Source organism: Capricornis sumatraensis, chromosome 5 (genome assembly GCF_032405125.1).
Source record: "Capricornis sumatraensis isolate serow.1 chromosome 5, serow.2, whole genome shotgun sequence".
Classification (NCBI taxonomy): Eukaryota; Metazoa; Chordata; class Mammalia; order Artiodactyla; family Bovidae; genus Capricornis; species Capricornis sumatraensis.
In genome coordinates, this window is record NC_091073.1 from 109,732,839 (window position 1) to 109,759,405 (window position 26,567).

Genomic DNA, 26,567 nt, shown 5'->3' on the forward strand with positions numbered 1-26,567 from the left:
CCCTAGTGATCTTGGCAGGAGCAGTTTTAGTGGAATGCGAGAAACAGAATTCATGCCAGTAATATGAGAGGAAGGTAATGCAGAGTGCATGGAATTATCGTTTTGGAAAGTTGCTAAGAAAGGAAAAAGAAAGCTAGAATGGTCTAGAGAAGAATACAAGTCATCAACAGAGTTTAAGGTGAACTTTTTGGCCAGCCTAATATTTATGAGAGGAAAGAGCAAATTCAGGAGGAGAGGTGGATAATATAAGAGGGAAGAAACCTTCTTGGTAGAATAAGAAGTTTGAAAAATTCAAAGGCTCTGAGATCTAGGGAATAGATGCTAGGATTACACTGAGACAAGAAGAGGAAAAACTCTTTCATTGCAAAGAGAAAAGGACCAGAACTTACCCAAATATGGATAATTTTTATAGAAGAGCTTGAGTTGAGAAGCAAGGAGATAAAATAGTTGCTGCAAAATAGTTACCTTGTCTGGAATGTTGAGATAATTTTGGAAATACACATCCAAATAGTTGAAATACCCACCAGTCAGTATGAAAACTAGGATAAGAATTCAAAGTTCTTTGATTCCTAGTTCAGTTCATACCCTCTAAAATAACAAATATTTTAAAAGTTGTATCTATGCCTGATGTTTAGAGCTTGGGTCTGGGCTCAATATTTAGAGCTACTGTGAGCCACCAAATTTACATGGATTTGTGTGCCATGACCATACAAGTAAGCATTATATTGAAGATCAGGACTAGTTTCATTTTTGTTACCCTATTCTTAAAAGGCTTAGTGAGCTCTAAACAGTTAAACACGTCAGCATCACTGGCATAGGAATTAGAATAAGAAGACTTGGATTCAGGTTTTGTTACTTTCCCCCTCCCTGAGTGGGCCTTCCTTTCTCTGCCCACGGAGGGTGTGAAGATCAAAGTGGCATCTAGAAGGGCTTTTGGAGCCATCTCAACCCTCCCTGTCTCTCCCGTTCTCCGTTCCACTCCTCCTCCCCTCCCTTCAGTTCTTTATGTCTGATATAGATTTCCTTAGACAGTAACCAATCCCTTTGCAGACAAAAAGGGCAAGAGTCCTACATGGGTTGGATGCACTGACCAGAGTTTCTTGGAGACACTGTGATGAGCTGGAACAGATACTCCTTGGATTACAATAAAGAGGGATGCTGATAATCATGTCAACTGGCAAGGAGTATCAAGTAATCAGGATGCCTACCTATTCTTTTGGAATGATGGGGTTTTGCAATTTACTTTGATCCTGTTGCCTGTGTCCATCTAGATGGCGAGGAAGCTTAGTGCATTGGAAATTCTTCTGATCATCTTCATCATAATTGTACTTGCTGTAGATATCCTCTTGCTGATGCTTCTGTTGGAGAAGCCTTCAGGTAAGGGAGATGCTTGTGGCTATTGGGTTGGAAGGATTGAAACAGAAGTCCCCTCAGGATGCCAAAGACATCCTTTTATGTCTTCATTCCTCAGCATGCCACCACATTGCATTACTCACAGTCTATATCCACAATTAATTTAGATAAATTTCCAAATGCTGTGTTCTTGTTCTGCAACTATACCTAAAATTAAATGCTAGTAATATTCAAGGTCTCCCAAGTCCCATTTCATGTAATTTTAGCAAAATGCAAAATGAGACTCATCAGAAGCCTGTCCTTCAACCTAGAGTCATGAATGAAATAAAAAAGCCTTCAAGAAGAATAGTTAATAGTGCCCAGTCCCTTTACACTATGGAAAAAGAAATTGGGCTACAGTAGATTTAGGAACTGATTAACTTGACCTAAATATGTCAATTACAATTTGCCTCCAGCCCATATTCTGATTAAATGCCTACGATTTCTTCATGGATAACTTTGAAATTCTTCTCTCGTAGAAACATCCCACAGAATGTCTTCTTTCCTTCATCTGAGCCACCAGGGAAGCCTTCCCTGCACACATTATACTCTAAATAATAATATACACAATACAAAAATCTTTTCTTAAAATGAGTTTGAGGTTTACTCTGCTTGGTAAAGCTCACTATATCAATATAGATTTAGCGTGTAGTGAAAAGAACCTGTACCCATAGCATAATCCTACTTACTTATTCTTTTCACCACTCTTCACAGTAAACATTGAGGTATTTTCTAGGAACAATTATGATTTTGTGAGATGATATGAAAAAATATACAGGCCTTCTTTCCATAGTGTAGTGGTTATCACATTCACCTTACACACACAAGTTCCCCAGATTGAAACCGGGGGGAAACAGACTTTCTTTAGGCTTCCCAGGTGGCACTAATGGTAAAGAATCTGCCTGCCCATGCAGGAGACATTGCCTGGGTCCAGCCTCAGTGGATCCAGGGTAATTCGAAGCGGGGACAGCGTGGCGAGGAAAAACTTATTTATTTAGAAATATAAAAAGAGATTAGAAAGCAATACTATAGTAGGAAAATTTAGTGGAGAAAAGAGGCTGAATAACTTGGTTTACGGGGAAAGCTAATAAAACCTCAGGACAAGAGATTTGCACCATCTATGTCGGGCCACCGGTGCCCATTTGAATATCGAAGGGTACCCCGCCTTAGGCTCCCTGTTGCGTGGATCTTAAAAGCCAGGGCAAGTAAGTAGACTTGGCGAGCCTCTGTGTTCCAGATGGGAATTCAGCCTGAAAACAGAGTAAAGAAGACATGGGGGAAACCAGTCCAATGACTGGCCCATCCTCTATTGTCTGGAAAGGCCTTTTGTACCTTTTTCTGTACATAGAAATTAATGGATAATATAAAATTATGCAGCATCAGTGGCCCTGACTGTTATTGAGACGAGGCTTTCTCTCTGCATACCTAGTTGTATACACAAGTCTTAGATGATTTACATCATCTTCTGGCCAGAAGGCCAGTTAACATTTTACAGCCCTTTTCTGATAAGGGTTTGTCAACCAGAAGACTTATATAATTTGTCTTAAAAATGTTGTTCTTCCCAAAGTCTGGTGCCACTCTCAGAAAGCACTAAATAAAGTTACATTCTTACATAGCAAGGACACAAAAATTTATAACAATGAAAGAAGTACAGTGATTTATAACAAAGGGAAAAGTAATTAACTCAAAAGTCTAGTGTGCTAACATCAAAACTACTACATTCCTTTTTCTATATCCCAATTACATTGATTAATATCCTTCAGGTGCCTAAAAGATAAAGAATATGGAGGCCTGGCAGCAGTCATTGACTCAACAGTGAAACCCGTCACCAATATAATTTTTAGCTCTTTAGAAAAGGCTCTGTATCTTAAAGATGCTTTAAGCTTTGTGCCTCTAGTGGTTGGGGGGCTGTAAGCAATTCACAAATTGTAAAAGTCTGGGGGAACCTGTCAGGCAAGTTAGAGAGCCATCAAAGGGGTTTGAGCTGAAACATTCCTTTCATATGCAGGAGACTGAAGCCCTGAGTTAACTTTTTTCCAGAGAATGTCAGAAGAGTGGAAAGCACAGTACAATAAAGCAGGCAGACTCTGGTTTTGGGGGGTAGATGTTCAGGAAAACCCAGGGGGCACCCCTGAAGCCAGATCACGCCTTTGCACTTTGTCAGGCTTCCTTCTTCATGACCTTTGCCATGGGCAGGATTCCTCACGCTGGCTCCCAGCAAGACATAAGAGATGAGGGTTCGATCCCAGGTCGGGAAGATCCTATGGAGGAGGAAACGGCAACCCACTCCAGTATTCTTGTCTGAGAAATCCCATGGACAGAGGAGCCTGGAAGCCTACAGTGTGTGGGACAGCAAAGAGTCAGACACGACTGCAGCAACTAGCACATGAAAACTATAACTCAAAATGGATCAAAGCTCAAAATGTAACAGCCAAAACTATAAAATTCTAAGTAAAACATAGGCATAAATATCAATATTTGTGACTTTGGATTAGGCAATAGTTTCTTAGATACGATACTCAAAACCAGCATAGCAGCCAAAAGAAAACAAAAAGAGCAAACTGGAGTTCAAAATCAGAAAATTTGGTGCTTCAAAGAACACTATCAAGGAAGTGAAATGACAAGTCACTAAAGGAGGAACGTATTTGCGAATGATGTGCTTGAAAATGGTCTAACATTCAGAATACGTAAACCTTATGATCCAAAATTAGAAGAAAAATAATCAAATTTCTAAACTGAGCACAGGAGTTAACAGACATTTCTTCATGGAAGGTCTATAAATGGCCAATAAGCCATGAAAATAATAGTCAATATCATCAGTTGTTTGGGAAATTCAAGTCAAGTGAAATATCCTTTACACCCAGTGAAGTAAAAATATCCGACTATTTGAAACCCCATCGACTATACAGTCCATGGACAATCCATGAACTTCTCCAGGCCAGAATATTGGAGTGGGTTGCCGTTTCCTTCTCCAGGGGATCTTCCCAATTCTGGGATCAAACCCAGGTCTCCTGCATTGCAGGCAGATTCTTTCAGCTGAGCCACAAGGGAAGCTTGTGGAAGGGAACAGTTAATAAGTGAAAACAACCCAAATGTACATTAACTGATGAGTAGATTCTAAGAAGTGTTATTTTCATATCATGAAATATGATTCAGCCATGAAAAAGAATTAAGTACTGTTACATGCTGCAACATGAATGAACCTTGAAAACGTTACACCAGGTAGGAGCCAGATGTGAAAGGCCACATATTTTATGATTCTGTTTATATGGAATGTTCAGAATAGGCAAATCCACAGAGACAGAAAGTAGATTCATGTTTACCAGGAACTGGGAGAAAAAAGAAATGGGAAGTGACTACTAATGAGTACATGGTTTCTTTGGGGGTGATGAAAATGTTCTGGAATTAGATGCTCATCATTGGACAACTTTGTAAAATATTATAAGCCATTGAATCACACACTTTAAACACATGAATTTTATGGTATGTGAATTATATCTCAAAAAACGCCCAGCAAAACAAAAAGTATACGTGTTGAACCCTTGGAGAAGTGTTAAACATTCTATGCAAATATAGATCCCAGTTACTAGCAATTACTGACTGAAGAATTGATGGAAAGTGTAGGACTGCTTCTTCCCTAGGACTGTGAGTACACACCGCATTTTCAATTTCATCCTTTAATTTCTCTGCAGGCGCTTCATTTGTTCCAGAGTGCCCAGAAATCCCTGAATCAGAAAGGATAGACTGTGCCCCTGGCCAGGAGGTGACAGAGGTCAGAGAAAAATGGTCCTTGCTGTGGGCCTGCTGGGTTTTATTGAAAAGAGGAGCATGTGCTGTGGGGAAAGGGTGGAGATAGAGTGGATTATGGGCCTCTTGACTTGTTTGGAGTACTTTCTTTCTTGCCTGATGAAATGAACAGCAACACCGAGGAAATCAGAACCAGCCAGGGGTAAAAGGAAGAGGAGGAGAAACTAACAAAAGGGCTGGCCGTGGGGTCTGAAGTCCAGAGTAGAGGGAGAGTTCTTCGTGTTGCTGAATGTGTCCTACCGTGATTCCCAGGAGAGTCATGGGAAGGTTAATGTTTGAGGGCTTGCATTCACATTCCTTGAGAACAGAGGCCATCAGGCATATATAATGGCTGAGTTGCTGTAGAGCCCAGATGACTTGTTATAACAAGAATCTTCTGAAATCATGTTACTGGCAAGTCATCCCAATGAACATATGTTAGAAAACATAGATTTTCTACTCGAGTAGTTTCCATAAGAATGTCAACTATTGGAAGCCTTCTTAGTTGTAACTTAATGACTTTATCATAAAGGTAAACATATTTAGACTGTATTTCTTTATCTCATGTTCTATATTCTACATCCCATAATTAGGACTGCATTAAAATTTAGGTTTAATTTAGGTAACAGTGACATAATTTTAAACATTCTCATTTTAAAAACATATTCAATACAACCTCTTTTCATTTCAACCCTTTTATACATATATGCATATTTCTCAACTGTCTTCATATATATTTCATTCAGTTCAGTTCAGTTCAGTCACTCAGTTGTGTCTGACTGTGTTGTGACCCCATGAATTGCAGCACTCCAGGCCTCCCTGTCCATCACCAACTCCCAGAGTTCACTCAAACTCATGTCCATCGAGTCAGTGATGCCAGCCAGCCATCTCATCCTTTGTCATCCCCTTCTCCTCCTGACCCCAATCCCTTCCAGCATCAGGGTCTTTTCCAATGAGTCAACTCTTCGCATGAGGTGGCCAAAGTATTGGAGTTTCAGCTTCAGCATCAGTCCTTCCAATAAACACCCAGGACTGATCTCCTTTGGAGACAGGGATCAAGACCATTGCCATGGAAAAGAAATGCAAAAAAGCAAAATGGCTGTCTGGGGAGGCCTTACAAATAGCTGAAAAAAGAAGAGAAGTGAAAAGCAAAGGAGAAAAGGAAAGATGTAAGCAGCTGAATGCAGAGTTCCAAAGAATAGCAAGGAGAGATAAGAAAGGCTTCCTCAGCGATCAGTGCAAGGAAACAGAGGAAAACAACAGAATGGGAAAGATATATTTCATTACAGATGTATATTTTTCCTAGATATTGCATATACAAAGTTTCTGTTGTAAATATAGTTTATTATATTTGCTAACTGGTGCTTCTTTTATTACTAAAGATTATTTTATATTTATTAAATATTTTATTAAATTTTATTATATATTATATTATGACATATTATATTAATTATACAATTTGACCAACTTTAATTTCTCATTGTCTCTAAAGTGGTTTATATAGCTCATTTTATTGTCATTGAGTATATATTTATATAGGCTTCCCTAGGGATTTAGATGCAAAGAATCTGCCTGCCAGTGCAGGAGATCTGGATTCTCCCCTGAGTCAGGGAGATCCCCTGGAGAAGAAGTGGCTGCCCACTCCAGTATTCGTTCCTGGATAATCCCATGGACAGAGGAGCCTGGCTGGCTATAGTCCATGGGGTTGCAAAGAGTCAGACACAACTGAGAGACTAATACAGCAACCCATATAGTTATACCCTAGGCAAATAATTATACAGAATGAAAAATCCAGTTCATAGGATTTTTATCTTTATTATCTTTCATGATAACACAAAATAATATAAGAAATAACATTTCAGTAAACATTAAAAGTAAAATATAAAATGTTAAAAGTAAAAGTAAAATGTTAACTCTAAAGAGGAATCTCTGATTTTGAAAGAAGTTGGCTACACATCATTCACAGAATTAAAGCATCTATCAGAGACTCTACTGAAAAAATATCCTTGCCTCAAATGGAAGTTGAATAAGATAATTTCCAAGCCTATTTTCAGTTCTCAAGTTCCATTAGTCAGTAATTTCTGAGGGCAAAATGACATAAACATCTATGAGAAAGACAACTGAAGAGTACTCTTTAGAAAAGTTTGGTGCTAAGGAAAGCACAGAGATAGATTTGTTATGAGTCAATTGCCATAATCCAGGTGTGAATTTATGACGATCTGTGTTATTGTGTAACTATGGAAACCAAAAAGGCCATATGTATATCTCAGAGGTTTCATTTCTGGTGTCTGGGATACAGGAAGTGCCTTAAAACTGAGACAGGAATGTTAGGGCAGACTTCATGCACAAGTGTTGTCTTTATCTGACTTTATTGGATTTCTTGTCTTAACTGTTTTTTTTTTTTTTTTAATAGAGGCTGGTAGACTTTGAAACTATTTATGGCAATGTAACTGACCTTTTGAACTTTAATGATCTCAGCCTCAGAGGTAGCAGGGCTACTTAAATATCTGTCTCAGATTTAGGAAACTCAACAGCCTAGGAGTTACCCCAAATTCCCAAACTTCTACACTGATCCCTTCCAACCTATTTTGTATTTAAAGAGGATGAAGCAGAAATATCGGTTATATATTTGGAGAATTAGTAAGTGCTTTGAAGAGATTGTATGGCTATAATGTAATTTTTGTTCCATCTAAGTTGTGTCTGTCCTATATTGAGCCCATCATTGAATGAAATGTTCCCTTGGTATCTCTAACTTTCTTGAAGAGATCTCTAGTCTTTCCCATTCTGTTGTTTTTCTCTGTTTATTTGTATTGATCACCGAGGAAGGCTTTCTTATCTCTCCTTGCTATTCTTTGGAACTCTGCATTCAGATGCTTGTATCTTTCCTTTTCTCCTTTGCTTTTCACTTCTCTTCTTTTCACAGCTATTTGTAAGGCCTCCCCAGACAGCCATTTTGCTTTTTTGCATTTCTTTTCCATGGCAATGGTCTTGATCCCTGTCTCTTGTACAATGTCACAAACCTCCATCCATAGTTCATCAGGCACTCTTGTCTATCAGATCTAGTCCCTTAAATCTATTTCTCACTTCCACTGTATAATCATAAGGGATTTGATTTAGGTCATACCTGAATGGTCTAGTGGTTTTCCCTACTTTCTTCAATTTAAGTCTGAATTTGGCAATAAGGAGTTCATTATCTGAGCCACAGTCAGCTCCCAGTCTTGTTTTTGCTGTCCATATATAGTTTCTCCATCTTTGGCTGCAAAGAATATAATCAATCTGATTTCAGTGTTGACCATCTGGTGATGTCCATGTGTAGAGTCTTCTCTTGTATTGTTGGAAGAGGGTGTTTGCTATGACCAGTGCGTTCTCTTGGCAAAATTCTATTAGACTTTGCCCTGTTTCATTCCATACTCCAAGGCCAAATTTGCCTGTTACTTCAGGTGTTTCTTGACTTCCTACTTCAAGAAAATTAGAGATACCAAGGGAACATCTCATGCAAAGATGGGTACAATAAAGGACAGAAATGGTATGGAGCTAACAGAAGCAGAAGATATTAAGAAGAGGTGGCAAGAATACACAGAAGAACTGTACAAAAAAGATCTTCACAACCCAGATAATCATGATGGTGTGATCACTAATCTAGAGCCAGACATCTTGGAATGTGAAGTCAAGTGGGCCTTAGAAAGCATCACTACGAACAAAGCTAGTAGAGGTGATGGAATTCCAGTAGAGCTATTTCAAATCCTGAAAGATGATACTGTGAAAGTGCTACACTCAATATGCCAACAAATTTGGAAAACTCAGCAGTGGCCACAGGACTGGAAAAGGTCAGTTTTCATTCCAATCCCAAAAAAAGGCAATGCCAAAGAATGCTCAAACTACCACACAATTGCACTCATCTCACACGCTGGTAAAGTAATGCTCAAAATTCTCCAACCCAGGCTTCAGCAATACGTGAACTGCAAACTTCCAGATGTTCAAGTTGGTTTTAGAAAAGGCAGAGGGACCAGAGATCAAATTGCCAACATCCACTGGATCATCGAAAAAACAAGAGAGTTCCAGAAAAACATCTATTTCTGCTTCATTGACTATGCCAAAGCCTTTGACTGTGTGGATCACAATAAACTGTGGAAAATTCTTCAAGAGATGGGAATGCCAGACCACCTGACCTGCCTCTTGAGAAACCTATATGCAGGTCAGGAAGCAACAGTTAGAACTGGACATGGAACAACAGACTGGTTCCAAATAGGAAAAGGAGTATGTAAAGGCTGTATATTGTCACCCTGCTTATTTAACTTATATGCAGAGTACATCATAAGAAATGCTGGGCTGGAAGAAGCACAAACTGGAATTAAGATTGCCGGGAGAAATATCAATATCCTCAGAGATGCAGGTGACACCACCCTTATGGCAGAAAGTGAAGAGGAGCTAAAAAGCCTCTTGATGAAAGTGAAAGAGGAGAGTGAAAAAGTTGGCTTAAAGCTCAACATTCAGAAAACGAAGATCATGGCATCTTGTCCCATCACTTCATTGAAAATAGATGGGGAAACAGTGGAAACAGTGTCAGACTTTATTTTGGGGGCTCCAAAATCACTGCAGATGGTGATTGCAGCCATGAAATTAAAAGACGTTTACTCCTTGGAAGGAAAGTTAGAACCAACCTAGACAGCATATTCAAAAACAGAGACATTACTTTGCCGACTAAGGTCCGTCTAGTCAAGGCTATAGTTTTTCCAGTAATCATGTATGGATGTGAGAGTTGGACTGTGAAGAAAGCTGAGCACTGAAGAATTGATGCTTTTAAACTGTGGTGTTGGAGAAGACTATTGAGAGTCCCTTGGACTGCAAGGAGATTCAACCAGTCCTTTCTAAAGGAGATCAGCCCTGGGATTTCTTTGGAAGGAATGATGCGAAAACTGAAACTGCAATACTTTGGCCACCTCATGCGAAGAGCTGACTCATTGGAAAAGACTCTGATGCTGGGAGGGATTGGGGGCAGGAGGAGAAGGGGACCACAGAGGATGAGATGGCTGGATAGCACCACTGACTCGATGGACGTGAGTTTGGTAAACTCCGGAAGTTCGTGATGGACAGGGAGGCCTGGCGTGTTGGATTCATGGGGTCGCAAAGAGTCGGACATGACTGAGCGACTGAACTGAACTGAACTGAACTGAAGTTCTGTCTGACTCTTTGCAAGCCCACGGACTGTAGCATGCCAGGCTTCCTTATCCTTGCTGTAATTGCTTTGTTTATATAACTGTGAAGGATTGATCTGTTATATTTACTTAGTTATTTTAATTTAATTAACATTCTTAATTGGAGGATACTTGCTTACTATATTGCATAGGTTTCTGCCATACATCAACATGAATCAGTCTCAGGCATACACATTTATACTGTGATTTTTCAGAACAATTATAATAGATGTTGTTGTTGCTGCTGCTGCTAAGTCGCTTCAGTCATGTCCAACTCTGAGCGACCCCATAGATGGCAGCCCACCAGGCTCCCTTGTCCCTAGGATTCTTCAGGCAAGAAGACTGGAGTGGGCTTCCATTTCCTTCTCCAATGCATGAAAGTGAAAAGTGAAAGTGAAGTTGCTCAGTGGTGTCTGACTCTTAGAGACCAGCATCTAAAATACTTTCTAAATGAGTAGTATTGTGACATATTCTTTTGTTTTTTAAATCACAAAATCTATACTTGGATATATTCCTTTAGTATGAAAGATTCAGACTTTATAGTTATGTACAAAATAAAAAATGGAAAGTCCATATTTGTAATGCTTTCTCTTTATTTCCAAATTGCTTCCCCAGAACCAGGTCAAGAGCTTTGTATTTATCTTTCTCTTGATCTTTCTAAGCTTTGCCTAGGTTAACATAGGTTTTTATATATTTTGTACATATATTTATATATTTTTGGTTTTGTTTTCACCTGAACTTAGTTGTACTGTATATCTTATTTAATAACTTGCTTTTAAAATTTGGGTCATTTTTATGTATTAAAAAGTGCTTGAGATGATCATATAATTTTTTCTTTTTGGTCAATGTTGTGAATTATACTAAAAAGATTTCTTAATTTTGAACCACTGTAGCATTCTCTTGAGAATCCTCTCTTGACTATTATGAGTTAATTCTTTGAATACCCTAATGAGTTCAGATTGCTAACATTTTATTAAAATTTTACATATCTGTCTTTTTAAAGTGAAATTGGCTTATATATTTTTATTTGATTCTTTGCTTGGCCTCTCTTTATCTAGTTTGTTGCCAGGATTATTCTAGTTTAATATAATCAATCAGAAAACTTTTTTACCTTGTTCTGAGAAAAAAAAAATGTATTACATGAGAATATTCTATTCCCTAAATCATAAGGGCAAAATATAATCTTTTTAGGGAAGAGCCTTTGACTACTTTTTATAATTTTCATGGTTAATGGGCATTTGGTTTTGTATCTCTTCTTATCTAATCTTGATTATCTAATGTTTCACTATTTGAAGATTCAAATTACAGTTTACCATTCATTGGTAAATATTTGTGTAAACAGTTTTCTCTTAATTCTTATTTATGTTAAAAAAAAATCCTAGTATCTGGTATCATTCTGCATTTTTTGGTTCCTAATCTTGTTTGCCCTCTTCCCTCTTTGTCAAAATAAGACTTGATAATGTTTTCATATTTCTTAGATCTTTGCAAAGAGTCCCCTTTAGGTTTATTTATCTGCCATGCTAATACCAAAACATGTCTTCACACTATGATAGTTATCAGTGTGTAATTACAGCAGGAATTGATATGTACACCATTAGAATATAATAAGAAGTCCTTAAACACATATTTGGAGAAGGCAATGGCACCCCACTCCAGTACTCTTGCCTAGGAAATCCCATGGACGGAGGAGCCTGGTAGGCTGCAGTCCATGGAGTCGCGAAGAGTTGGACAGGACTGAGCAACTTCACTTTCACTTTTCACTTTCATACACTGGAGAAGGAAATGGCAACCCACTCCAGTATGCTTGCCTGGAGAATCCCAGGGACAGGAGCCTGGTGGGCCGCTGTCTATGGGGTCGCACAAAGTCGGACACGACTGACGTGACTTAGCAGCAGCAGCAGCAAACACATATTCATATTCTCATATTTGTACACTTAAATTTAGTTTATAATAAAAATAGAATTTCAAATCAATAGTAGAAGCTAGGTCTATTTCATGAGGATGTCTGGCTTACTTTACAATGCTTGCTGACAACACAATAGAACATATTCTTAGATTATTACCTGGGGAAAAAATTGCATGTTTTGAATTGATTGTAGGTACTTGCTTCTTTTCTCTTTCATTAATTACTGCTTTTACTGATTAGTTTTTCATGTAGCTTTTATGGCTTTATTTTGTTCTTTACCAGTTTCCTGTGTTGTATATTAAGTTGCTCGTGATATATAACATTACTTTCTCTCTTTCCTTGGTTCCCTCTTTCCTCCTCTATTTCTCTGTTTACTCCTTTTGGAATCTTCTAGGTGAATGTTGCTCTGTGAGTCCATTGGTCACTTAACTTACCCTTTCTACTTCCATTTATTTATCTTTGTGTATTATGTTCTTAGATAATCTTAAATTGAATTAAAACTATTTTCTTGCCTTGATGCATCTTTCTTTTATTGTTTCCTTTTTGTTATTCAGTACAAATATTGAGTTTTAAACCTTGCTGTTAGATATCTTCACTTTCAACACTCTTTACTGCTTTTCTTAATGGAAGCAACTGCTGTGTGCCCGTGTCTGAAGGTAGTAATTATATTTATTTTGAAGGCTTATAATAATTTTTCTATTAACTGCTTCCTCCAATTTGTTTATTAAGTTTGGCCCCTTGCTATCATGATGTTCAGTTCAGTCACTCATTTGTGTCCGACTCTTTGCAACCCCATGTACTGCAGCATGCCAGGCTTCCTTGTCCATCACCAATTCCCAGAGCTTACTCAAACTCATGTCCATAGAGTCAGTAATGCCATCCAACCATCTCATCCTCTGTCATCCCTTCTCCTCTTGTCTTCAATCTTTCCTAGCATCAGGGTCTTTTCAAATGAGTCTGTTCTTCGTATGGGGTGGCCCAAGTATTGCAGTTTCAGCTTCAGCATCAATTCTTCCAATGAATATTCAGGACTGATTTCCCTTAGGATAGACTGGTTGCATCTCCTTGAAGTCCAAGGGACTCTTAAGAGTCTTCTCCAACACCACAGTTCAAAAGCATCAATTCTTCAGTGCTCTTTTTTGGGCTCCAAAATCACTGCAGATGGTGACTGCAGCCATGAAATTAAAAGACGCTTACTCCTTGGAAGGAAAGTTATGACCAACTTAGACAGCATATTAAAAAGCAGAGACATTACTTTGACAACAAAGGTCTGTCTAGTCAAAGCTATGGTTTTTCCAGTAATCATGTATGGATAATGATGTTAGTTTCTCTCAAATGTTGGGTGGCTTGACTGTCATCTTCGTATTTCATTATTTATGACAGCCTGTCCTATTTACCTTAGCTCATGCTGAGAATTGAGGAGAGGGCTGATGGAGAGAAAAATGGATACTTATCTGGAGGTGGTGCTGGTGGCCAGTTTGTGGGGGGGACAGTTTATTAGCTGCTGCATTGCCATACCTTCTGGCTCCCAGCATGTCTCCTCACTCCCTTACTCAGTCACTCAGTTGTGTCTGACCCTTTGTGACCCCATGGACTATAGCCCACCAGGCTCTTCTGGCTATGGAATTTTCCAGGCAGGAATACTGCAGTGGTTGTCATTTCCTCCTCCAGGGGGATCTTCCCGATCCAAGGATCAAACCTATGTCCCCAGCATCTTGTGCATTGGCAGGCGGATTCTTAACCACTGAGCCTCCTGGGAAGCTCCTTCAGTCCCTTAACCTAGGAATAAACACTTTTGGATGCCCGCCCATTAGCAGGAGCTAACCAGTAGCTGTGACAGCATCCCAATTAATCATCCAGGGCTACATCCCAGGTTTCTCTTCCACTTCTCCACACCTGCCTGACTTGGAGCAGTTCTTTTTCTTCTCTCGTGTTTTAAGCTATGAATATGTGTTTTCCCTAGAGCTGATAAAGTTGATTTTCTGTGTTTCAGGAATTTCATAACTTTTCTGGTCTGCCGTACTGAACTATATTTTGCTGTTTTACAATGGATTTGTAATTTCTTTCTTAATGATACTTCTGTCAATTCATGTAGGATCAGTTGGGTGGAGAGATGAATACCCGTGCTTATTTCAACATTTTGGTTCAACTTGCCATCTATTTAATTTATTATAACAAAACAAATTTTATGTAAATTAATCTATCATTGAAACATGTATATTATCTTATGTGAAACAGATTGCCAATCCAGGTTTGATGCATGAGACAGGGTGCTCAGGGCTGGTGCACTGGGATGACCCTGGGGAATGGAATGGGGAGGGAGGTGGGAGGGGGTTCAGGATGGGGAACACATGAAAAAGAACTTGTAGGAACTTTAGAAAATATATCTCACCAAATGATAGTAATTTTAAAAAATTTATAATCAAACCACTGTGAGAAACCATGTGTGGTTTATTTTTACCTTGTGGACACTGTAAATTTGTTTGACATCACTGTCTATCCTAGTTTGATCTTAACTTTCTCTGTGTTCCTTTGTTTTCCTTTTCTTCTTAGAAATGCATTTCTTCATGCTGTGTGCATGCTAAGTCACTTCAACTGTATCCAACTCTTTGCGATCTCATGGACTATAGCCTGCCAGTCTCCTCTGTCCATGGGATTCTCCAGACAAGAATACTGGAGTGGGTTGCCGTGCCCTCCTCCAGGGGATTTTCCCAACCCTGGGATCCAACCCAAATCTCATGTCTCACCTGCATTAGAAGGCAGGTTATTTACCACTAGCACCACTTGGGAATCCACATATTGTTAGCTATTTCCATGACTCTTCCTCGTGAGAAAGTCCATAGTGCTTGGTCCAGCATTCAACTCACTGTTGGTATGGATACTGTGGGCCTCCAGTCTCATTTCTCTCCCTTGGTATTCTTGGCACAACGAATTTACGGATTTACTGAGTCTCTTGTGCATTGCTGCTTTCTCTGCTTGGAGTCCTGCTCTGCTGGTCATGCGTCTAACTGCTCCTAGTGAATTAGGGTTGGACTTAACTTTCACTTACCTGGAAGCCCACCCTACACCCACTCCACCCCAGTCTTCTAGGCTGGACATTGTGGCTGGTGTGTCCCCTCAGCCCCTGGGCACACCATTGCAGCACTCATCATATTGTGAGTACCTGGATTTACAAGTAGATTGCAAGTTTGCTAAAGGCAAGAACTATCAATAGTTCCTTGTTGAGTAGATAATACATGCATATGGGATGGATGGAAAATTGTATAAATAAAAGGAGAATAAATGCATGACTGAATGGAATTGTGCCCCATCAGAAATTCTTTTTGGAGTAAAATTGTTACGAATAAATAGATGACTAGTATTTTCCTTCATTTCATGTAATGCTCATTCTGCGCTGTTGTTATAGGATGTCTGCAGACAGAAATATAAGTGCTGCTGGAAACCTGTGCCAGATACTGCCATCCCCTGGTGCTTCTTCCCCAGGAACTGGGGCTACGAAATCAGCAATTGGGTTAACAATACAAGCACAGGTGAGCACTTCTTTAATGTTGCCCCGGGAATCACTTTATATGGACCAGATAAGTTAACTGCAAAATAAAGACCAAATACTTCTCTCTCCTTCCTTGACCTCTAGGGTATGCTGCCCGGTTGAGAAGGTTGCCATCACCATCTCTGTTTGGATATGACGTAATCGACACCCTCTTCACAGCTGAACATCAGACATCCAATCGTTTCCATTTTAAGGTTAGCTTGATAGTTCTCGCTGAAGACATCTCTGCAGGCAGCGGAGCCTCCATGCTGGGTTCAGATCATTCTCCTTTATAAGCTCTGGAGGCAGGAGGTTCCTTCAATTCTGTCTGCAGGGATCTCCAGATAGGATGGACAGACTGATGTTTATTTGATGGGGGGCTTGTGACTTTTTTATTTCCTTTTCAAATCAGGAAACCCAGGGTCAAGAATTAGAAGCTGTCATTACTGGGGGTTATTTGAGAGTGAACATTTTTGTAGAATCTCTAAAAAGAAGCGTCCTTTCTGTTTTCCATCTGACAGATCACTGATTTCAATAACATGCGCTATGAAGTCCCCCATGAAAATGTTAAGCTCTTTGATGGGAATGCTGATGCTTCCAATTTGAGCTATCATCTAGAAGTCATTTACAAACCCTTCAGCATCAAAATAATGAGGACCAGCAACAAAAGAGTCTTGTGAGTTTTTCAACCTTCTTTGAGTATACGTCCCAGTGAGTGGCATTCATTCTGACTTAATTGCAGGTAGTTGAAGAGATGAGTATGACTTGGGAAAATGTTTGAACCTGAAAAATGTCAAAGCTGTTACTGTAAATCATTAACACTGGGAATCTGTCATGATCGCAGAACAAAGAATACTGAAATGTAATGTGCTCATTTGCTCGGTTATGTAAATACCTTTATGATTCATGTATATTTTAAAAGTGGTAATGTTACTTTTTTAGATTACCATTTACATCGGAACTACAACTTCACTATTTATCATCCCAAAGTATTATTTCCTGAGAAACTTACCAATAAGCACCTAACAGCAGCTTAAATCAGAAATTGTACTGGAGAAAATATAAGGATAATAATGTCAGTGAAATCTATGCAATCTTGTCACACTGAATTACCACTCAGCTGTGTGATCCTAGGCAAATTATCTCACCTCCTCAGTCTCCGTTTCCTTGGAATCAAAACAGCCACTGTTGCTGTGTGTGCTGAGATGTTATTTGTAAAGCATCCAGAGTGGTGTCAGGCAGGATGCTGATGGAAGTAGATGGATGGGGTTGCATTGAATAGCTGGCCTCATATCTCCAGGGCTGTGCTCCTTGAGAATTAAAGAATCGGAGACACCCTAGAAGGACCTTCAAAGGTAGCATATAAGCAGATGATGGTAACACCTGAAACAGCTGTTCCCCGAGTGGACAGGCAGGGAAGCAGAGAGACTGCTGCCACAGAGAGCTGTTGGTTGACTCCTGCTCTTACTCTATGGCCCTTTCTCCAGGTTGGACACCAGCATTGGGCCCCTCCAGTTTGCCCAGCAGTACCTGCAGCTCTCCATGCGACTGCCCAGTGCCAACGTGTATGGGCTGGGGGAACACGTGCACCAGCAGTACCGCCACAACATGACCTGGAAGACCTGGCCCATCTTCACCCGGGACGCCACCCCTACCGAGGTGAGGTTCCTGGCCTCCTGCCGATGGCTCACAGCAAGCAGTGCCTGCCCTTCTTTCCAGGAAGTAACCTACAAAGTAAAGCAGACCATCAAGTAATGTAACCTATGAAGTTACATTGATAATTTGCCCAATTTATATAGATCTGTGTTGAAGAATATTTGTTCATAAGGTTTATAAACTTACAATCAGTAATATAGAGATTTTGAAAAGCATCTCACTTTTAAAGGAAAATACAGGTTTTTATGAGAAAGTTTTCTTATTTATTTATGGCTGCATTGCATGGCATTGGTGAAGGAAATGGCAACCCACTCCAGTGTTCTTGCCTAGAGAATCCCAGGGATGGAGGAGCCTGGTGGGCTGCTATCTATGGGGTCGCACAGAGTCGGACACGACTGAAGTGACTTAGCAGCAGCAGCAGCACTGCATGGCATGTGGGATCTTAGTTTCCCCACCAGAGGTCGAACCTGTTCCCCTGCAATGGAAGCTTGGAATCTTAACCACTGGACTGCCAGGGAAGTCCTAAAGGAAAATGTAATTTAATGATTATATTATAGCCTAATGTATACTAGAAAAAACATCTGCAAAATACCTTTGTTTGTCTTCAGTAACTGAGTAGTGTCTAGGGAAAAGCTTCAGCAGGGGCCATTCTCAGTAGAACTTTATAGACTAAAAAAAAAAAAGTCTCTTTTGGCTGCTTTGTTCTGCTGATTGATGTGTATTCCAGAGACAGTGATGTTGGCATCACCCAGGAGCTTGTTAGAAATGCAGAACCTCAGGCCTTAGCCCAGACCTACGAATCAGAACCTGCCTTTCAACAAGACCCACAAGTGAATCACATGCACATTAAAATGGGAGAAAAGCTGGTTTCGAGCAGTAACTTATTTGTAGTACAGGAGTCCTTCCATCCCTCTCTTCCTTCCTTTCTCCTCTGTCTCTCCCCTTCCCTTTCTTTTCTCTTTCTTATCTTCCCTCATCCCCTCCACCTCTCCTTTCTTCTTAATATTTTTTAAAACATAGCCTGTTTTCTCTCCAAGTGAAGCTTCCCTGATGGCTCAGTTGGTAGAGTCTGCCTGCAGTGTGGGAGACCCAGGTTCGATCCCTGGGTGGGGAAGATCCCCTGGAGAAGGAAATGGCAACCCATTCCCATTCTTGCCTGGAGAATCCCATGGACAGAGGAGCCTGGTGGGCTGCAGTCCATGGGGTCACAAAGAGTCAGACACGAGTGAGTGACTAACACTTTCACTTTCTTTCTATCCAAGTGCTGATGTCGTGAGTCTTCCTAGCTATAATTTCAAAACCAGCCTAACTTTGCATAGGCCTGCTGACCTTCCGTCCTTTGCATATCATGCTCACTCTCTTTCTCCTCATCTCCTGGAATTTACTGTGATCAGGTCTGCATCAGGGGCTAAGTTTGCCACATCATACCAGGAGCTTTCATAAAGCTTTCTGTGTGTTATAATCTCAATATCTTTTATTCTTTTAGTACTTACCTTTATACACAGTCTCTCTTTTTGTATCAGTGCTCATCACAGCCTTGTGAGTGATTCAGTATTTTTTTTTTAAATTTTAAACTTTTGTATGTTATTTATAGAAAAATTGGAAAATAGGCATAAAGAAGAAATTCAAAATTGCTCATCATATTCTCTTCTTCTGCCAGCATTTTATTGTGTCATTGACAACATTTTCCAATTAAAAAATAATTTGATGGTTGTTGTTATTTAGTCACTCAGTCGTGTTCTGCTCTTTGAGACCCCAGGGACTACAGCACACCAGGCTTCCCTGTACTTCACCATTTCCTGCAGTTTGCTCAAACTCATGCCCGTTGATTCAGTGATGCCATCCAACCATCTCATCCTCTGTCGTCCCCTTCTCCTCCTGCCTTCCATCTTTCCCAACATCAGGGTCTTTTCTAATGAGTCAACTCTTTGAATCAGGTGGCCAAAGTATTGGAGCTTTAGCTTTAGCATCAGCCCTTCCAATGAATATTCAGGTTGATTTTCTGGAGGTATGATTTATACCATGATATTTATCGGTTTTGTGTACAGTTTAATAACTTTATAATTTAATAATTTTAGCTTCAGTGTACAATTTAATAATTTACTGAGTTGTGCAACCGTCATCATAATCCAGTTTCAGAACATTTTCGTTACCCCAGTAGGATCCCTCCTTCTCTTTTAGATTTAATCCCATCCCTATCCCAGTTCCCTACTCCAGCCCCAGTCACTAATCTGCTTTCTGTCTGGATAGATTTGACTTTTTTGGATGTTTTACGTGAATAGAATTGTGCAATATATGGTCTTTTGTGTCTGTTCTTTTCACTTAACCATAGCGTTCATGAGGTTGATGAGACTTCCCAGGTGGTCTAGTGGTTAGGACTCTGCAGTTCCACTGCAGGGGGCACAAGTTCAATCCCTGGTTGGGGAACTAAGATCCCACATGCTGCACAATGTGGTCAAATAAATAAAATAAAATTAAAAAACATATTTCAGAAAATAAGTTTGGCCTGGCTCGGTTAAAAAGAAAACAGCAACAACAGAAAAGTCATTTGTGAGGTTGACACTCGTCTCATGAATCAGTATTTCCGGTCTTGTTTATGACTAATAGCGTTCCATTGGATGGATATACCATACTTTGTCTGTCCATTTGCCTGTTGATGTAACCATTGCAAAATCTCTTCGGTACAGTACTAAACTACCTCGAATGTTGACAGAGCATCTATTGTGCATGGCTTTTGATTTTATTTTAGGACGAGTACAAATGTTTTCAACAGGTACTACCACTATTTCTTTGTATTTTTGTTGTCAGGGCATGATTAATCTATATGGAGCTCACACGTTCTTCTTGTGCCTAGAAGACACCAGCGGCTTCTCTTTCGGGGTTTTTCTGATGAACAGTAACGCCATGGGTAGGAAACGTCTCTTTCTCTTGGCAGCAATATGTCTTGGAATGCTGCTTTTATAAAAATGGTTTTCATAGTGAGATCATTGTTTAAAGTTGAAGGTATTAATATATTGGACCTATAGTATATTTCTATAGAAACTGAAACTCAAACATAGATTAACCTGTTTACAAATCCAGTTCAAGCTGGAAGCTATTTTCATTGAAAACTGCTTCAGTGTTCTCTATTGATGCAATGTTACCCATAATATTTTATAGATAATAGACTCCATTGATAGATACCTTCCAAAGATACCTGTAGATTTCAACATCAAACCATGCTGCCTGTCTGTAGACAACAAGGCTGTGTTTGGTAGGGTTTCTCATAGGTCACCCCATCTGCCTCTAGTTTCTGGACTAATGGTGCTAGAATAAGAGTTCATTTTTATTTTTTAACTGTAAGCTCATCTAATAAGCTTTTAAAAACTTTTCCTTCAGGCTAAATCACTCACAGATCCCAGGCATTTGTATTTTTATATGATTAGATTAGAACAGATTTTGTCCTTTCTCTTAAAAAATAAATTCATTAGTATTTTATTCATTTAATATTTTGATATTCTGGTGAACTGAATATTTTGATGAACTGATGAATTGATATTTTGATGAGCTGAATGTTTTGATGAACTGATGAATGATATTTTGATGATGAATATTTGATGAACTGAAGAGCCTCTTGATGAAAGTGAAAGAGGGGAGTGAAAAAGCTGGCTTAAAACTCAACATTCAAAAAGCGAAGATCATGGCATCCAGTCCCATCATTTGATGGCAAATAGATGGGGAAACAATGGAAACAGTGACAGACTTTATTTTCTTGGACTTCAAAATCACTGCCGATGGTGACTGCAGCCATGAAATTAAAAGACACTTGTTCTTTGGAAGAAAAGCTATGACAAACCTAGACAGCGTCCGTCTATACAAGGCTATGGTTTTTCCAGTGATCATGTATGGATGTGAGAGTTGGACTGTGAAGAAAGCTGAGAACCGAAGAATTGATGCTTTTAAACTGTGGTGTTGGAGAAGACTCTTGAGAGTCCCTTGGACTGCAAGGAGATCCAACCAGTCTATCCTAAAGGAAATCAGTCCTGAATATTCATTGGAAGGACTGATGCTGAAGCTGAAAGTCCAATACTTTGGCCAAATAATGTGAAGAACTGACTCAATGGAAAATACCCTGATGCTGGGAAAGACTGAAGGCAGGAGAAGGGGACAACAGAGGATGAGATGGCTGGATGGTATCACCAACTCAATGGACATGAGTTTGAGCAAGCTTCGGGAGTTGGTAATGGACAGGGAAGCCTGGCGTGCAGCACTCCATGGGGTTGCAAAGAGTTGTTAGACTGGGTGGCTGAACTGAACTGAACTGAGTATTTTGATAAACTTCAGCAATCATACAAAGGAAAGAACATGTGTGATTTTCAACACTTTATAAATGAGACTGAACCTGTTTTGGATAACTCAGGCATTCATATTGCAGAGATGGGTATATTTTCAACTATAACATTCTAAGAACTCTTATCTTACTGCTTTCAGAGGTCACCCTTCAGCCCGCTCCTGCCGTCACTTACCGCACGATCGGGGGTATCCTTGACTTCTATGTGTTCCTGGGAAATACTCCAGAACAAGTGGTTCAGGAATACCTGGAGGTATGGGCTTGGTGTTTAGATAATCAGAAGGTTGCATGGAGTTGGACACAACTGCAGCAACATAGCATGCCCACATGCACGCACAATCATTATGAATTGCTGTTATTGCATACATTCATTATAAATTAACAGGAGAACAATTAATGTTGTGAGTGAATTATGGATTCCGAACGCTGGGACTGAGAGTCTTTCATTAGCCGGAAGCACGTTCGTTTGCTTGGCTGTTCCAGATCTTAGTCGTGTAATGTGGAATCTAGTTCCCTGACCAGGGGTTGAGCCTGGGCTCCTGAGTTGGGAGCGCAGCGTCTTAGTCATGGGATCACTGGGAAAGTCCCAGCTGTTCATTAATTTGATGCGCATTTATTGAGTGCCTTCTACATGCTGAAGAGGCCCTGTGCAAGGCTTGAGAAATGCAAAATTAAGTTAGATGCCATCCTGCTCCCGTTTTCAAGGAGCTCATAGTCCATCTTTGTATGATGAATCATTCCAAAGATAAGATCTAAGGCCACAGATCAGCAAAATCTATTCATTGATTCAACAAATAAAAAAAAATTAGTGAAAAGAAACTATGGAAAAGGAACTGTGCTACTTGTTTTCAGTTCAAGCTGTAGGGCAGGAAGGAACTTTAGACACCATTTAGCCTAAACTTTCTATGCTATAGGCGAAAAGCATCAGGTACAGAAAAATGGGCTGATTTGTTCAAGATGGCACAATTTATAATAACATAGGAGAAATACAACAAAGCCTGAAATAATAGTAATAGGAAACACCTTATAATCAGTGCTACTAATAAGATGCAAATACACTGCATGGGGACTCAGAGGCATGAGAGTCTCCCTGCTGAGGTGACTCTCATAAGAAAGGACAAGACAGTGGCTCTCAGGGAACATTTAAAACAGGGCTGTATGTGAGATCTTCTCAGAATGTTGGCTTGAGCAACTTATAGGATTGGATTTTAAACATAGTCCATTATTTCTTCATCCATCCTGTTCAATATTAGTCCCGATGCTTTATGCCTAGCACTTATTGCTGTCTGAAATTAGACACTGATGTGAAAGCAGGAATCACTTTTGCTGTATGCCACTATATCCCAAGTGCCTTGCCAATCCTTTGCTACAATATCAACACTTAGAAAAGATTCACTGAGTGAATGAATGTTGCTTCTTTCTTTCCCCCAATATTATATTGGGATTCAAGCATTACCTGCAAATCCCACTGTTTTCTGATGTTGCTCTTGTCAGGAATACATTTAGGTAGTTAGGTGAGCTGTAGAATTTTGCAAATTGCCCTAGGAGGTTACTCTTGGCTTCACCATTTTTAGATCTGAGGGCTTAAGAGACAATGAAGTGAAGGGAGTATTTTCTATGTCAGATGTGGTGCGACAGTGTGTGTTCTAAATGCTTAGACACTTCTTTATTTATTTTTTCAGCTTGTTGGACGACCATTCTTGCCTCCCTACTGGAGTCTTGGGTTCCAGCTTAGTCGCAGGAATTATGGTGGCATTGATGGATTGAAAAATGTTGTAAACCGAACTCGTGAAGCTGAGATCCCATATGTAAGTTGGAACTTCTCTTGTCAACTTAGAAGAACTTCATATGTTTTGGAGTATGTAGTAGGTTGGACAAAAATAGCATCTGGAAACCAAGAGCCTATCAACAAAGCCCCAGTCGACCCCCACAGACTCATGCACCCATGACTTTGGGAAATGTCACTTAACCCCTTCACATTTCAATCTTCTCATTAAGAATAACACCTATTTCTCATAGGATGCTGTGCAAACACAAAACACACACATGCATGAGAGTTTGATTAATTAAAGCTCTATGCTTTTGTTATTTATCTTTGTTAATTATTACTCTGGCAGTTTTAGGGCAAGAAGACCAGTTTCTCCTCTTATCACCTATTCTAGTTCCACGTTTAGGCTCCAAGTTAGAACATGGTTATAACATTACTAATATACTCATTCAAACACACTTTAAAGAGAACTTGTTTTATGTCAAGCATCCAACTTCTCAAGTTACAAGGATGAACAAGACCCAGTCCCTACTTCAAGTTCTTCTCAATTCCTCATGACACACTTCTATTGGTATGAAAAGGCAAACCTGCAATCTGAGAGTGCTGGAATCTTTCAGAAAGGTTTCCTTACTCCTAGAATATAGCCAAGTCTGGACAGTTCTGGGATCGTTAAGAACTATGGCTTCAGTTTTAATTATCAAGAACCAGAGCTATAATATCTTCCATCAGCATGATCCTATTTCTCAGTTCTAATTGGCCAGCACTGTCTTTCAGGATGTCCAGTACTCTGACATAGACTACATGGATGAAAAGAAGGATTTCACTATTGATGGAGTGGCTTTCCATGGTCTTTCAGATTTTGCCAAAGAGTTACATCAAAATGGACAGAAATATGTAATTATTATGGTACGTTCAAACACTTATTCTGTTGCCTAATTTTTCCTTTCAAAGTGGAAAAAGTTACTAAACAGTATTTATTATTATATTCACTTATTAGAATCCTGGCATCTTAAATAACTCTGACTACCAGCCTTATGTGAATGGAAGCAGAAAGAGCGTGTGGATCTTGGGAAACAAAGGCTTTGTTGTTGGGCAGGTAATTTCTTAAGAAAATTGGAGCAATTACGATCATTTTGGGAAGTTTGTACTTTTGGTATGAAGATGAGTAGGTAGAAAGCAAGTTACAGTATCATTACTGTTTTAGTGGGGTTTTTTATTATTACTTTTAGATCAGTAGAAGAAATGATAGAATGATTAAAATTCTGAAGGATTTTTTAGTTGAAATATATATATATAAATAATATTGTATAAGTTTAAAGTATGTAACAAGTTGACTTGATCCATTTATATAGTGCCATGTGACTGTTGTTGTAGTAACAATTAATATTTCTATCACTTCATATATTATGATTTTTTTTATTGTGGTGGGAAAAACAGAGCTATTCTAATTAAAAAGCTATATCCTAACTCTCCAATACTACAGATGATTGAGAAGAAATATTTTTTAAGATTTATTTGTTTATTCTATTTTTTGGCTGTGGTGAGGCTTTGTAGCTTTCACAGACTTTAGTTGTAGTGAGTTGGGGCTACTCTTTGTTGCAGTGTGACTTCCAATGACCAACAAATAACACAATCATTTGATCTAGGATGTTGGCAGAGGTAGTCATAGTGGGGGTGGTTGGCGTTCATTATAAAGGCCTTCAGTTAGAATAAAGTTTGCTGGCCCTGCTCTGGGTGGAATGTTGCTGCAAGAGACTTTGCCACATGCCTGTCCCCTGAGGTCCCACATTATCTCCAGTTATGATCTGCTGTCATCACCTAAAACGAAGGACCAGGAGTTCAGTCCACTTAAAGGAAGGACTTTAAGCTCTTATCTTGAGTTTTAAGAAGCTTCTGCATTATAAATATATGTAAATTGTATACATCCTATTACTTGAGTATAAAATTGTCCCTAAATGACAATCTGTACATTTTCTGGGGAAATGAGCAAGAAAGTATGCACAAAAGCTTATATCCCATAAATTCATAATTTACTATAATTTGGCTATGGCTGTATCTTTGTGCTACTTGTAGAAAATGTTAAAAGCTGCACTTTGATAGGAATAGATAGGAAGAGAAGATAGGGTGAGAAATAACTGGGCCTGAGTAAGAAGCATGAAATTCATTTAATCACTTAAAAAAGATTGCTTATATGCTGAAACCGATGTATTATTTAGAAATATTGTTATTCAAAGTAGATTTTAGATTACCTTTAATTAATAACACATTAGAGAAATTTAATCATTCTCTTCTAAAATATTATCTAGTTAGATTTACAGTATTTTAAACAGTTTTTCTCCGAATTGGCCTGACATAATGAAATTTTACCTTTTTTTTCAATAGGAAAAAGACATTTGATGGCTTCTTAGTTATTTAATAACTTCTTTTTCCTTTTCTTTTTTCTTTCCTTGGCTCTTTGCTCCTATTTTACTATTAAATTTTAGGAAGAGAGTCACAAATTTTGATTCTTAAGTGATAAGATGCATGGGGATTCTTGTAGAAGAAATGGTAGCCAGAAATAAATCCAAAGTGAACCATTGAACAGACTAATTGCTACAGCCTTCTTTCTTCTCTAGGCATATCCTGGTTGGACAGTTTTTCCTGATTTTACTAATCCAGATTGTACTGAGTGGTGGAAAGAGCAGTTCAGTGAATTTTATAAAACTCTGGAGTTTGATGGAGTGTGGATTGTAAGTTGTTATTTCAGGATCAAACCTATTTTGGGAACAAATATTCCAAATTGTGAGATAAACTTTGACTCTGATCTGTAATAAAATGGCTTGTTTGATCTAGTGGTATTTAAAATCCTTTTACTTGATGCTGAATTTATATGCAATAAGTTAGACTCCTCAAAACTCTGGGAAGTTTAACTCTGGATCTGCCACTGACTGGTTATTTCTTTTTGAGAAAGTCCTTTGTTTTCTCATGGCTTCAGCTTTTACCTCCATTAACTGTATTTTAACTTA

General features: G+C 39.1%; 1 protein-coding gene across 1 annotated transcript in view; it reads left to right on the forward strand.

The window, feature by feature from the left end:
* The first annotated feature begins 1,271 nt into the window (after positions 1 to 1,271).
* The window catches only part of LOC138079742 (probable maltase-glucoamylase 2), a 99,965-nt gene continuing 74,669 nt past the window's right edge, over positions 1,272 to 26,567 (forward strand). Inside the window, exons 1-12 of the mRNA XM_068972430.1 lie at positions 1,272 to 1,377; positions 5,085 to 5,164; positions 15,686 to 15,809; positions 15,914 to 16,023; positions 16,330 to 16,484; positions 17,296 to 17,467; positions 20,273 to 20,372; positions 21,935 to 22,047; positions 23,477 to 23,602; positions 24,337 to 24,468; positions 24,560 to 24,658; positions 26,178 to 26,291. Of these exons, the coding sequence (XP_068828531.1) occupies positions 1,272 to 1,377; positions 5,085 to 5,164; positions 15,686 to 15,809; positions 15,914 to 16,023; positions 16,330 to 16,484; positions 17,296 to 17,467; positions 20,273 to 20,372; positions 21,935 to 22,047; positions 23,477 to 23,602; positions 24,337 to 24,468; positions 24,560 to 24,658; positions 26,178 to 26,291 (1,431 nt within the window). The remainder of the gene's footprint in view (positions 1,378 to 5,084; positions 5,165 to 15,685; positions 15,810 to 15,913; positions 16,024 to 16,329; positions 16,485 to 17,295; positions 17,468 to 20,272; positions 20,373 to 21,934; positions 22,048 to 23,476; positions 23,603 to 24,336; positions 24,469 to 24,559; positions 24,659 to 26,177; positions 26,292 to 26,567) is intronic.